A 13256-nucleotide genomic window follows, 5' to 3' on the forward strand; every position below is an offset into this window, starting at 1 on the left:
CGCACACACACACACACACACACACACACACACACACACACACACCACACTGGAAGAGAGAGCTGCCCTCCATGCCTGCTTCTGTCTGCTCTCTGACTCCAGCTGAGGCTCATGGGAGGGTTCTCCCTGTGTTCAGCCTCCCACATTCTGCAAACCCTTCCTAACCCTGGGAGAAGTGTGATCTCTGTGGGTGTGTAAGGCCTGTCATCCTGTAGGGAGAACATCTGGAGGCCTGGATCTCTGGGATCTCGTGTGAGGAAACCAGGAAGTGATGGAGCTTGGCAGAATCCAGAAGGCCCCAGAGGAGGATGGGTGGGAGCTCAGGCCCAGCAGGAGCTGGAGCAGGTGTAATTAGCCATGAAGCTGAGGACAAACAAAACAGGAACATAGCCAACAACAAAGCCAGCCTGGGAGGACAAAGGAAGCAAATAAGGAAGAGCAGCTGCATTCTGGGTAGTTGGGGAGCACTGGGTGGGGTATAAAAGCCACCCTGGAAGGAGCTCCAGACATCTTCACCCTCTTCCAGACCAAACCAGCTTCCACCATGTGCCACACCAGCTGCTCCTCAGGCTGCCAGCCTGCCTGCTGTGTGTCCAGCCCCTGCCAGCCCTCCTGCTCTGTGTCCAGCCCTTGCCAGTCATCCTGCTGCAGGCCTGTTATATGCATTCCTGTGAGATACCAGGCGGCCTGCTGTGTGCCCGTGAGCTGCAGGCCCGCTGTGTGCATGACTCCCTCCTGCCAGTCCTCTGTGTGTGTGCCTGTGAGCTGCCGGCCTGTCTGTGTGACCTCCTCCTGCCAGTCATCTGGGTGCTGCCAGCCCTCCTGCCCCACCCTGGTCTGCAGACCTGTCACCTGTAGCAACCCCTCCTGCTGCTGACCAGTGTCTGCAAACCACCTGCCTCCATGAAGATGGGACACACCTCTGTCGTCAAAACCTTTCTACTTGACCTCAGGTTTGAGTGTGCAGCAGGTGGGAAACATACCTGTCCCACCCTGACACTTTAGGGGAGAAGAGAATGCAGAAGCAAGATCTGTGTCACCTCCCATTGACCTCCGATGGATGTCCTGGCTGCAGGGCCTTCTCTAACCCTGTGTGCTAAATAAACCAGTTTTTTTGAGCTCAGCTGCTCTGTTTCATGTCTATCTTCCTGGCTCTTGTATCAGAAAGGCTATGTCAGGTTCATAAATGTTCTCTATGAATCTTTGGGAGATGAGATGGGTGAAGGACATGGCCTGGTTGTGCAGCTATCATCAGGTCCCTGGCATTCCTGTGTGCACGAGTGTGCAGCCCTGTTGTGAACTCTCTGCTTTGCTGCATCCTGTCCCCCTCCCTCAGTTCTTGCCCAGGGCATCTGTAGCAGACATTCTGATTGTCCCTGGCTAGTTTTCCTCTCTGGTGCTGCCTTGTATCCCAGGTCCTGGTGGCTTTTACAGGACACTTTTTGGGTGTTTGAATCTTATACAGTGTGATTGACCCTGTAACCCCTCCCCTTCAGCGGTGCGCACGTGCCCATCTTTAATTGGCTGGCGATCAATTATCACCTAATAAACACACAGCACTTCTACCTTAGAAATTTGAAAGCATCGTCATGTTCTGCTGACCTTTTGGGGCCGTGGCTGCTGCAGTCATGTGGGCACCGCCTGTCTGTCAATGAGTGGAGTCCAATCTGTGCTCCATGTGCCCCAGACATGTATTTTTAAGTGTTTGTCAGTGTTGTCTAAGACCTGGGGTTACTTCTTCTATGCACATTGGTAACAGTCTCTCATTTCTGGTGTGCATCTTTATTTCTGGCCTCCTGCAGGCTGTTGCGTGCAGTTCTCATGGAGGTTCCCAGGGATGGACAAGGAGCCCCGTGTCTGCTGTGCCTGTGGCTCCGTCCTGCTCAGACTCTCCCAGAGCTCTGACTGCTGGCTGTCCTGGGCTACAGCTGCTTTCTTTCTGTTGCAGAGAGGCAAGTTGCTAATACAGTTTTATAGCTCAACAGTCAAGGTGATCTGTGGCCACTGCGGGGTATAAATCTGAGTTTTGGAGTAGGGTGTGGCGGTGTGTGAATCCTAGCACTCGGGATGCAGAGGCAGGCAGATCTCTGAGTTCGATGCCAGCCTGCTCTACAGAGTAAGTTTCAGTACAGCCAGGGTTACACAGAGAAATCCTGTCTCAGAAAAATAAATAAGCAAACAAAAAAATCTGAGCTTTTGATGAAACTAGGCCAGACATGGGACCAGTCCCCATTAGTCTCAATATCCCTAAAGTTCTGGACACAGGGGAAAAAAATGCACATTGTTCTCTGCCAGATTATGCACGAATGACCTCGAGTCTAGCTCCCAGCAGAGTCCCCACATGAAACCTCCTGGGCTCAGGCTTCCTTCCTGTCTGAATCCCAGTGGCATTCTTGTCTTCTGAGACCCCACGAGGGCTCCCCCTCAAGCTCTGCTTACTGCTTTCTAGGGCTTCTATGCTTCACATCTTTGAACTCTGGCAAATTCCGTCCACAAACCCGTGACAAAGACCCAAGAGACCCCCTGACGAGATTAGTTACAGCAGCTTCACACCTTCTTTTCATAGAGGCTCTGTATTCATTAGCTCCTAAATGCTGCGGTGAATCACCCAGCAGAACGACAGAAGAGGGAGAAGAGCTTAGTGCTGGCCCATGGCTCCCAGGTGTTCAGTCCATCACAGTGGAGTGGAGTGGTTCACACCATGGGGCACAATTAAACAGACATTAGATTGCTGGCACTTGGCTGGCTTTCTCCTTGTTTGTTCTCCCAGGATCCTAGCCCATGGAATGCGTGTTGCCTCATTCAAGTAGGGTCTCCCTTCTCAGTTCATCCTCAATGAAACACCCTCACAGACATGCCTGAGATGTGCCTCCATCTCCTGGGTGATTCTAAACCCAGTCAGGTTGACAGTGAAGATGAACCTCCAAACCTTCCCTCCCCGGAATGGGCCCCAAGGCCTGTCCCAGGCTCCTTCTGTGGTTTGCATGTACTCCAAGAAGTAAACCCTAGGAATCAAGTTCAGAATGTGAGAAAAACAGGAATGGAGTTATAGCTGGGCATTTTAGGAGGCAGTACCAATTCTCCAATGAGGAAGGGAGGATAGAGAATAAGAGAAGATTTAGGGAGGTGTCTCTGCTCAACCATGCAGGGAGTTTGGGGAGAGGTGAGATTCTTCCTAATTCAACAGGATTGAGATGGAGTGTTGGCCAGGAGGGACAGTTCTTCCCTGGGCTTTGGAGGTAACAAGGAATAATAATAATTAGGAGGTAATACTAGAGACAGGTCCAGTATTTGACGTATTCTATAGGAGGGGTCAGTAGAAAGCAATGATGCCTTGGGTGAGGGTCCTGAAGATCAGGGTGGGACAGAGGGTGGCAGCACCTGGAGCAGGGAAGCTCATGAATGTGACAGGCTTGTAGCTCTTTAGTGTGAGGACACTTGCATGCATCAGCTAGACATGCAGGAGGCCTGTTTATAGACGGTAGCCACACAGGGGCGGTCTCATCAGAGGCACACATTAACTTCTTGGCAGTAAAAAGCCTCATTGCCCCAGTTTGGGTGGAAGGCAACAGGGGTATAGCATAGTGCAGGGGTATAGCAGTGAAGGCTGACAGGATTCTGGAGAGTCTGACATTTTCTTCTCATTGAGTCAGTAAATCTTCATTGTCACCTTTACTAAAGTTAGGCCCTTTTAAGGGACACATCTCTGGCATGTCTGTGAAGGTATTTACAGAGAACTTTCACTGAGGAGGGAAGGAAGACCCACCTATATTCGTTACTCTACTGCGACAGAACACCAAGACCCAGAGACCCCAGCAAAGGGCGAGTTTCTTTTGGTTTGCAGTTCCGATGGCTAAATGTCCATCATGGCAGGAAAGTGTGGCAGCAGGCAGGCATGGTGGCAGGAGCAGCAAGCCGAGAACTCCTATCTCCAAATGCAAGCAGGAAGCAGAGAGAGCAAACCAGAAGAGGCACAAGGCTCCCAACTCGTGAAGCCTGCCCCCAAAACACACTTCCTCCAGCAAGGCTGTGCCTCCCCATAATCTCTCGAGAGAGTGCCACCAATTGGACACCAAGTGTTAAAGGCCTTAGCCTGTGGGGGAGCATTTCTCATTCAAACGGCCACAGATGCTGCCCTGAATGTGGGTGGCATCTCATGTGTTGGGGTCATGGATTTAATAAAAGGAAAAATAGGGGAGCACACCATGCAATATGCCCAGTCACCTCCCTCGTGCCACCATGTGTTCCCTGCCATCTAGATTGTATCCCCTCACACCATGAGCCAAAATAAACCCTTCCTTCTTAAGCTGTTTTCCCCAGGCATTTTGCCATAGCAACCAGAAGACACCAAGACAAAAAACGAATATGCAAAGAAGACCAGCTGTGCCGTGGATTGTTGGGCCACTGGCCTATGAAAAAAGGCCATCCTGGGAATGAACTCCAGGCATTCTCACCATCCTCCAGCACCAACCAGTGGAGTCCTGTCGTATGGTTCACAGTCCTTCAGAGCTGGTTAGTGGGAGGGACGGAGAGGGGTCTGGAGCTGTGCTGTAAGCTGTGAGCTAAAGCAGCTCTCCAGTGCCGTGTGCAGAGCTGAACGGGCCATCCCATAGGAGTATGCAAGAGTAGAATTCCAATAAAAGGCAGCACTAAAGATTGCTTGTGTGGCTTCAGAGCAGAATATGAACTCACCAGGAAATGTGCTAAAAGTCATTTGTGGTTGAGTCAGGCAAAAACAAAACAAAACAACAACAAAAACAACAACAACAAAAAACCGCTTTCTGTCCCTGTCCATAAAACTCTAAGTGAAGTGGAATTGAAAGCTCATGGGCTAAGGCATTTTATAGAGGGTTCTCAGACAGCTCAGCATTCAGGCTGTGGCGTCTGACTGCTCGCTCTCAGATGGTCTACATTGCTCGAGCAGATGATGTGAGAATGTGCAGGTGGGTGAGGAGAGGAGCCAGTTTACAGTTGTAGACCAGCTGAGTGTGTGGAGAAAGTGTGATTCCTGAGGTGATTAGCTCCATTAGAGAGAAACTTCCCATTCAACACTGGAAAAGTAGTTAAGGACCCCTACGGCAAGACCCCACTCCTCAAACCTGTGAAAATGCAAATTCATTTAGAAGGAGAAAACCCTGAGCTGGAAATGTGCTGAAGGGTTTCCCTGTCCCAGAACAACTGCCTAGGGAATTTATCCCCAGGTTCTCCAGCTAAGGCACACTGAGGTGTAGGAGGAGGTTGCTTATTCGTCCCATCTGCCCAGAACCAAAATAACCACACAGAAACTGTATTATTTAAATCACTGCTTGGCCCATTAGCTCTAGCTTCTTATTGGCTAACTCTTACATATTAATTTAACCCATTTCTATTAATCTGTGTATCACTACGTGGCTGTGGCTTATCGGCAAGATTCCAACAGGCATCTGTCTCTGGCGGCTCCATGGTTTCTCTCTGACTCTGCCTTTCTTTCTCCCAGCATTCAGTTTAGTTTTCTCCACCTACCTGAGTTCTGCCCTGATATAGGTCCAAAGCAGTTTCTTTACTCATTAATGGTAAGCACAACATACAGAGGGAAATCCCACATCACCGAGGCCTTGCCAGCTATGGCAAAGAGGCGTGATGTTATATCTTGTGCAGGAGAACATGGTAACATTGTTACTTGTATCTTGTGCAGAAGAACATGGTAACATTGTTACTTGGCTTGCAAACTCCAAGAGTTGTGGGGTTTATGAAGGCTTGCCACAAGGTTCCAGAACACCTCTAAGTTGTAGTTCAATTGGCTATCTTAGGTCTACTGAAAAACCTGTGTGTGAAGTTGTAAAGGTGAAACCTAAGTTTCAATAGAGACCCCAGGATGTTGGAGGTGTAAGGACTCTGGGATATCCACCAACAAAACTCCAGGCATAGAGTGGAACCTGCCTAAGAAAGAGGCTCTGTGTAGTTCAGAAAGCAGAGGCAGAGGGATGGGACTACCCAAAGTTGTTGAAGCCCAGATGTATCCACCATGAGTCCCAGATGCCTGGTATGGAGCTGATGGAGTTGGTGTTTACTGTTTGCCCTAATGCCTTCTCCAGGAACTTAGAAGAGGTGTAATCATCCATTATCCAGCTGAGCACAAACAAAAACAGAAACAAAAGCAAGGCTAGCACTGGGGACAGGACAGGAAGCAAACACAAACACAAAGCTGTATCCTAGGTGGCTGAGTCACTGAGCTGGGTATAAAAGCCACCCTGGACGGGGGCTCCAGACATCTTCACCCTCCTCCAGATCAACCAGCTTCCACCATGTGCCACACCAGCTGCTCCTCAGGCTGCCAGCCATCCTGCTGTGTGTCCAGCCCCTGCCAGCCATCCTGCTGTGTGTCCAGCCCCTGCCAGTCATCCTGCTGCAGGCCTGCTATCTGCATTCCTGTGAGATACCAGGTGGCCTGCTGTGTGCCCGTGAGCTGTAGACCCACTGTGTGCATGACTCCCTCCTGCCAGTCGTCTGTGTGTGTGCCTGTGAGCTGCCGGCCTGTCTGTGTGACCTCCTCCTGTCAATCATCTGGGTGCTGCCAGCCCTCCTGCCCTACCCTGGTCTGCAGACCTGTCACCTGTAGCACCCCCTCCTGCTGCTGACCAGTGTCTCTAACGTGCAGCTCCCTCCATGAAGATGCGTACTCCGTCCTGTTCAATCCCATTCTTGGCCTTGGATTCAATAGGAGGCAGGCGGGAAACACGTTCACTGCACTCTGGAACTGGAGAGAGGATGCAGAAGAATGAACCAGCTCCCCCTGCCCTGTCCTTCTTTGGAGGATATCCTGCAAGCAGAGAGCCTCTCTAACCTGTGTGCCAAATAAAGCTGCATTTTCTAATCAGCTGTGCATGTCTGCCTTGATTCCTGACTGCCTCACTGTGACTCAGGAGGTAGAGACTGGTAGAGGACATGCCCTGATGAAGTAGTCCCTGCTGTGGCCCTGGAGAATGTGGCCCCTGTCACAGACTCACTGTCTCTCATAGTTCCGTCCTTTGTGCTCCCTTTCCAGTCCCCTGCAGCAGGGCTGCATGGGCAGTGGGTGCTCACATCATCCCTGGCTGCAGCCATGTGGGCGTCGTGGGCGTCGTGGGCATCACTCGTCGGTCAATGAGTTAGAGCTGAATCTGTGCTCCGTGTGCTTCAAGGCTTTGTCGGCGACGTCTGAACTTATTTCCTCTGTGTGCGTTGACAACAGTTTCCTGTCTCTAATGTGCAGCCCCCTCTCACGTGGATTGCAGTGAGAAGCTCATGTGGAGGCTCCCAGGGATGGGCATGCCTTTGGCTGCAGAGTCTGCTGTGCCTGCGGCTCTGTCCTGCCCTGCCCCTCCTGGAGCTCCTGCTGCTGGCTGCCCTAGATTACAGCCATTTCTCCCATGCTGTAGGTTGGTGATGAGCAACAAGCAAAAATGGTTTATGAATCAGCAGCCAAGAAGGTCTGTGACCAGTGTGTGGTTTAAATTGGAGCTGCGTGAAACTGAGCCAGAATGAATCTAGATGTTAGAGAGTCACTGCTCTGAATGTGCACACACGTTTACGTGTACTATTCCTTCATCACACACACGCACGTGCATATGCTCATGTGAACTGAATACCCATACTCTCAGGCACACAGACACATGCTAGAGACATAGATAGTTATGGTCCCTTGGAACCTCTCTAGTACACGCATGTGCTCATGTACTCCTAGCAACTCCAGATATGCATGTATGTGCTCACGGACACCCCTGAGCCCTCGTGACCTACGCCCTCACACACGTTGACATCTGCTCCCCACCTCCCCGCCAGACAGGTAAATCTGGATTCAGACACGAGGGGTTCAGGGCCTCTGAGACCCTCTGCCCTGTTCAGAGTGCAGGGTGGAGGCCTCATCAGTCCTTCCTCCCCAGCATGGGCCTGCAGGCCTCTTTCATACTTCACTGTGACGGAAGTACTTCCCAAAGGACAGTTTCTAGGAAGCAAAAGGAATCAGAAGAAAGGTAGGGTTTGAGATTCAGACACATATACTTGTTTTGAGGGAAAGGTCCAGACAGGGAGTATAGGGTTTTTTTTCTCTTTCTTTCTTTCTTTCTTTCTTTCTTTCTTTCTTTCTTCCTTCCTTCCTTCCTTCCTTCCTTCCTTCCTTTCTTTCTTTCTTTCTTTCTTTCTTTCTTTCTTTCTTTCTTTCTTTCTTTCTTTCTTTTTTTGAGTAAGGAAGAAGAGACGAAGGAACAGCCATCCTGGTCTAGAAGGGTCTGAGCAGTGCATGGGCTTTGACAGGCATAATCTTGATGCTCCGAATCTAACCGGGGCGCTACAGTGGATGCAACTTGTAGACCCTGTTGCCAGGGAGTAGGCAAGAGCAGGTCACCTAGACTTCCATAGTGGCTGCTCCACGGCAGGGTTGGCCACAGGTGTGGAAGCAGCCGGGGTGGGGCTGTCCAGGTGAGGTGGATGAGCACCCCTCCCTCCTCTTTGCTTCTAATCACCTTTTCATCTCATTTGGGTAGGGTCTGAGAACGTCACTCACTCAGTAGCCCCCAGTGGTCTGTGCAGCGGCCATGGTTCTGTGTCTGTAGCTCCTATGCCTTGCTCTCCCAGCAGTGCCAACCCTGTCCTGGGCCCTGGGGGTTTTTTGTGCCCTGTCCGAGCAACATGGAGGTTGTGATTGGTGCACTGGGCCTTGGGAGGGCCCTGAGGCTGTGTTTCTGCCAAGCCCATTTCCCACTTTCTCCCAGGGGCTTTATTTCCTCCAGTGGACACAGTTCTTCATCCAGACAGCTCACGTTGTGCCCTCAGGTGACACAGCACTGAGGAACATGCGTACACATGTGTGCACACAACACAAGAGCTCTCCTAGATCCTGTCAGGGTTCTAACTGACCAGGAGCAGTCAGTGTAAAGGTCTAGAAAGACAGGGACATTAGCACAGGGACCACCAGCCAAGCCAGGGCACCTAAGCCTGTGAGAGGAGCCAGTGACTGTATTATCAATGACCACAGGAGAAAAATGACCAAAATAATGTAAAATAAGCTATTGAAGTTAAAATGAGCTAAGGTAAAAGTAATTAAAATAAATGAAATTTTAGAAAAAGCAATGCAAGGAAAGGGGAAGAAAAGATTCAATGAGGTTAAATAAATAAAGGAAAAAGGAAAGAATCGTAGGATGAGAGCGAGAAACTGACAGGAGAAAAATCTAATTACACGATAAAGAAGCGGCATGTAAAGCTAGATTCACATAAGCAGGGAATGAAAACGAAAGCAGAAGAACTCCTTGGGACACTCAGCTTCGTCTCACACATATTTAAAGCTGATGTGACCCGAGTGTCTGGCGCTGGGATAGAACCCGTGTCGGAACGGAGCCGTCCATTCCTCTTCCGCTGTGTCTTGGGACCTGTGCTCCTTGGCATCAGCAGACTTCGCAGTTGTGAGGCTTTAACTCCGTGGCACCCAGTGGCTGAGGACTGTCGCATCTTCAGGGCAGATAGAACCATCTTCTGAGTTTTCTTCCAGGGTCGAGTTGGGTTTAGAAGTTTCCCCAGCTGTCCAAGGTTTACGGTGCTCCTGTCCTCAGAAGTGGCCCCAGAAGGTTGGCCAGAATCCTGCCCTGAATTCTTTATTAGAAATAATTCTTTTTACCTTTCTGAATATTTTACCTTACTGAATCACGTGGGAATTTTTTTGTTAGGATTTGCTGGGTGTATTTTCCTTAATTTGCTTTCAACATTTCTATTCTTTATACTTTAAAATGAAGGCTTGACAAACTGTTCAATGAATGTTCATTAAGTAAATATATTAAAGTCCCAGGTTCTGTCTTGGCTCTGTCACAAATACTTGGCTCTGCTGTAGGAACATCAGCCAGTGCAAGGCAACTTGTGGTCAAGGAGCCAATAAAACTTTCTTACAAAACAGGCAAAGGGCAAAATTAGCCTGATGATAACATAAAGCAGGCTTTGAAGCAAACAGACAATCTCTGTTTTTAATTGGAGAGTCTAATCTATTTATGTTTATTGTAATTGCTGATGTATTTGAGTTTGCTTCTGATTTCCTTTGCTATTCCTTTCTTTACTCCCTTCAAAAGAATTACATTTTAGTATATGTGTGTTTGTGTACATGTGCACATGTGTGTATGCGCACATGTGTGCACATGTGTTCCTGTTTGCATGCATGTGTGTGCTTGTATGTACACGTGTGTATGTACATAAGCTATGTCACATGTGTGTAGGTCAGAGGACAGCTTACAGGAGTTGGTTCTCTTCATCATGCGAATCCTAGGGATTTAAATTAGGTTGTTAGTCTTGGTAGCAAGTTCTTTTCTTCTGTAAGCCATCTGGCCAGCCTTCTAGACTTCCTGTACCCTGTAGACTTCCTGTACAGCCCTTCCCACTTGCATTTACATTGATACCATTTTTTTTCTAACTTTCATTTCCTTTCTTGGGTCATGGATGTCATGGCTTTCATTTCTCCTGATGGGCTGTAAGATTTCAGCTGGAGCCTTTGTGTGGTCTGGGTTGATGCCTCTCTGTTCTCCGTGTAGAGAAGATAAGAATGCTTCCATTTACCCACCGTGTTTATCCAGGGCTCTAACTTTTCCCAACTGTTGCCAGCTTCTAAGGCCTCCATTCTTTTGGGCCCCTGAAATCCTCCTGAGTGCTATTTCCTCAATATCTCGACAGGTGTCTGTTGAGTTCCCTTTGGTGTATCTGTCTCTCCTCTCCTCCTCCTCTCCTCTCCTCTCCTCTCCTCTCCTCTCCTCTCCTCTCCTCTCCTCTCCTCTCCTCTCCTCTCCTCTTCTCTCCTCTCCTCTCCTCCTCTCCTCTCGGTCCTCTCCTCTCGGTCCTCTCCCCTTCTGTCTTCGTCCCCCTCCTGTCCCTCTCCTCTCCTCCCTTCCTGTGTCCCCTCCTTCCTCCACACCAGCTCCTCTCCTCTCTTCCCTGCCCTCCCCCTCTCCACCCCACCTCTCCTCCCCTCTTCCTTTCTATGACACTACTTATTATCAGGGTTATTAAAGGTCAGAGCCTGGCCCTTGTAGCCCCAATAATTCATATGTGGCTGCCATCCTTGATGAGCCAATGAAACAAACAAGTAATAGTAAAAGTCATAAAAAAGGAGACTGATTCAATGTGGCCACATTGGAAAGAAAGAGAGATCCAACGAGTCCCCCAAGTCCGTTTTCCAGGTCCTTATATGAGGGTAAGGTTTAAATACAAGACAAGAGCTACATATAATTAAGCAGTCCTGCTCACTGTGGTACACCCTCATTATCTCGGCTTCAGCCGTCTCAGAAGATGGCATGACCAGTTGTCTGCATGAGATCTCTTCCCATGTGGCTGGCCCCAGTCTTCAGCCTTTTATTTCCTAGGGAAAAATTCCCAGGGAATTCCAGTTCCCTTGGGCATCTTGTTTCCATGGGACAGATAACCAGAGTGACACACGAATGAGTATCTCAGAATGGTCTTGTTCCTTCTGGGCGTGGTAATTATACACTTTCATCCACAGAGGTTGATCTAGCATCCCAGAATGCCTTGCGTTTTGTTTCCTTGGCCCTTTTCATCCTACATCAGAACCCTCTTCTGGCCTCCACAGGCAATGCATTCATGTGGCACACAGACATGTATGTTGGCAGAACACTCATACACATAAAAGTAAATCTTTTTGGGGCTGGAGAAATGGCTCAGTGGTTAAGAGCACTGACTGCTCTTCCAGAGGATCCGGGTTCAATTCCCAGCACCCACATGGCAGATCACAACTGTCTGAAAATCCGGTTCCAGGGGATCTGACACCTTCACACCAATGCACATAAAATAAAGATAAATAAATCATAAAAATTTTTTTAAAAAAGTAAATCTTTTCTAAAAAGTATATGGACACTTGGGAGGCAAAGGAAGGTGGATATCTGCGAGGTCAAGGTCAGCCTGGTGTGCATAGTGAGCTCCAGGGCAGCCAAGGCTACGCAGTGGGAACCTGGAAAGTATGTGGGGATGAAAGAGAACACAAGTTGGATGGGGAAGCGATTTATTTGACACTCAGGGCTAGAGAGAGACACTAGGAGTCAGGACATCCCTGGGGGTTGGGCTTGGGCAGGGAGAAACAAAATTCTTCTTCTGTACCCTCTCTCCGCAGTTCCCCGGTGGGCTGGGCATGCGTCTAGCCTGTCTCATAGATGACAGGTGTTGGAAGGGATGGATGTGTTTCATCTGGCAGTAGCTGGTTTGGAGACCCTGGTCAGCAGCAGGTGGGCGTGCTACAGGTGACAGGTCTGCAGATCAGGGTGGGGCAGGAGGGCTGGCAGCACCCGGATGACTGGCAGGAGGAGGTCACACAGACAGGCCGGCAGCTCACAGGCACACACACAGACGACTGGCAGGAGGGAGCCATGCACACAGTGGGTCTGCAGCTCACAGGCACACAGCAGGCTACCTGGCATCTCACAGGAATGCAGATAGCAGGTCTGCAGCTCAAGGGCACACAAGATGACTGGCAGGGGCTGGACACACAGCAGGATGGCTGGCAGGGGCTGGACACACAACAGGATGGCTGGCAGCCTGAGGAGCAGCTAGTGTGGCACATGGTGGCAGATGCTGGCTGGTCTGGAGGAGGGTGAGAATGTCTAGTGTTCCTTCCTAGGGTGGCTTTTATACCCAGCCCTATGTCCCAGCAACCCATAATGCAGCTGGTCTTCTGCGTGATGTTTCTGTCACTTGTTCCTCAGTGACTTGTTATTCCGGGGTGCGTCTTCCTGAGTTATGCTCCTCATAAACAACCTTGGCTTTGAGGTCAACTTCTCCTTCCACAAACAGGATGTTCTGGTTTGGCTTTCATGCATTTTGTGCTGTTTTGTGGGCCACTATTGAGCCCACAGCGGCGCTGGCTAGACTGAAGTCAGGATTCTGTTCTTTCTCATCTCATACTATCAATGAAGGCTTTTTATTACTTATTCTGACTTTCCATTGTAAAATGCAAACTTTACCATAGAGGTGGGGAACTAGAATCTCTGGGCTAAATTTGGCCTCCTTCCTGTCTTTATAAATAAAATGTTATTGTTGGCGGCATGCCCATGTGTGTATATGTTGTTGGTTGTGTTCAGACCATGATGGCAGGTTACAAACAAGTTAAAGACATTTGCCATGTCTTAAATTAGCTCCCTGTTTTGGTTTCTCTTCTGTTGCTGTGACAAAACACTCGGCAGAAGCAGCTTAATAAGGAAAGGGTTTATTCTGGCTCATAGTTTAAGGTACAGTCCATCCTGGTGGGGAAGCCAAGCGAG

General features: G+C 49.4%; 4 protein-coding genes across 4 annotated transcripts in view; 3 read left to right on the forward strand and 1 right to left on the reverse strand.

Annotated features, from left to right (window-relative positions):
* Tspear (thrombospondin type laminin G domain and EAR repeats) overlaps nucleotides 1-13256 on the forward strand; it is a 163046-nt gene that overhangs the window by 35905 nt on the left and 113885 nt on the right. The gene's annotated exons all lie outside the window — the stretch shown is intronic.
* On the forward strand, nucleotides 545-877 carry LOC119822365 (keratin-associated protein 12-1-like). The gene is made up of 2 exons (XM_038341542.1): nucleotides 545-621; nucleotides 652-877. The coding sequence occupies exons 1-2, from the start codon at nucleotides 545-547 to the stop codon at nucleotides 875-877; spliced, it is 303 nt and encodes a 100-aa protein (XP_038197470.1).
* LOC119822366 (keratin-associated protein 12-1) lies at nucleotides 6285-6617 on the forward strand. Its single transcript, XM_038341544.1, has one exon. The coding sequence runs from the start codon at nucleotides 6285-6287 to the stop codon at nucleotides 6615-6617; it is 333 nt and encodes a 110-aa protein (XP_038197472.1).
* Nucleotides 12215-12559, reverse strand: LOC119822364 (keratin-associated protein 12-1-like). The gene is made up of 2 exons (XM_038341541.1): nucleotides 12410-12559; nucleotides 12215-12349 (listed from the first exon to the last, which is right to left on the reverse strand). Exons 1-2 carry the CDS (start codon nucleotides 12557-12559, stop codon nucleotides 12215-12217), a joined length of 285 nt encoding a protein of 94 aa, XP_038197469.1.

This window comes from Arvicola amphibius, chromosome 9 (genome assembly GCF_903992535.2).
Source record: "Arvicola amphibius chromosome 9, mArvAmp1.2, whole genome shotgun sequence".
NCBI lineage: Eukaryota > Metazoa > Chordata > Mammalia > Rodentia > Cricetidae > Arvicola > Arvicola amphibius.

Coding starts and splice junctions, on each gene's coding strand:
- LOC119822365 (XM_038341542.1), top strand. CDS start 545: ATGTGCCACACCAGCTGCTCCTCAGGCTGCCAGCCTGCCTGCTGTGTG. Junction 622..651: donor TGCCAGCCCTCCTGCTCTGT/GTCCAGCCCTTG, acceptor ATCCTGCTGCAG/GCCTGTTATATGCATTCCTG.
- LOC119822366 (XM_038341544.1), top strand. CDS start 6,285: ATGTGCCACACCAGCTGCTCCTCAGGCTGCCAGCCATCCTGCTGTGTG.
- LOC119822364 (XM_038341541.1), bottom strand. CDS start 12,559: ATGTGCCACACTAGCTGCTCCTCAGGCTGCCAGCCATCCTGTTGTGTG. Junction 12,350..12,409: donor GCATTCCTGTGAGATGCCAG/GTAGCCTGCTGT, acceptor CCCTCCTGCCAG/TCGTCTGTGTGTGTGCCTGT.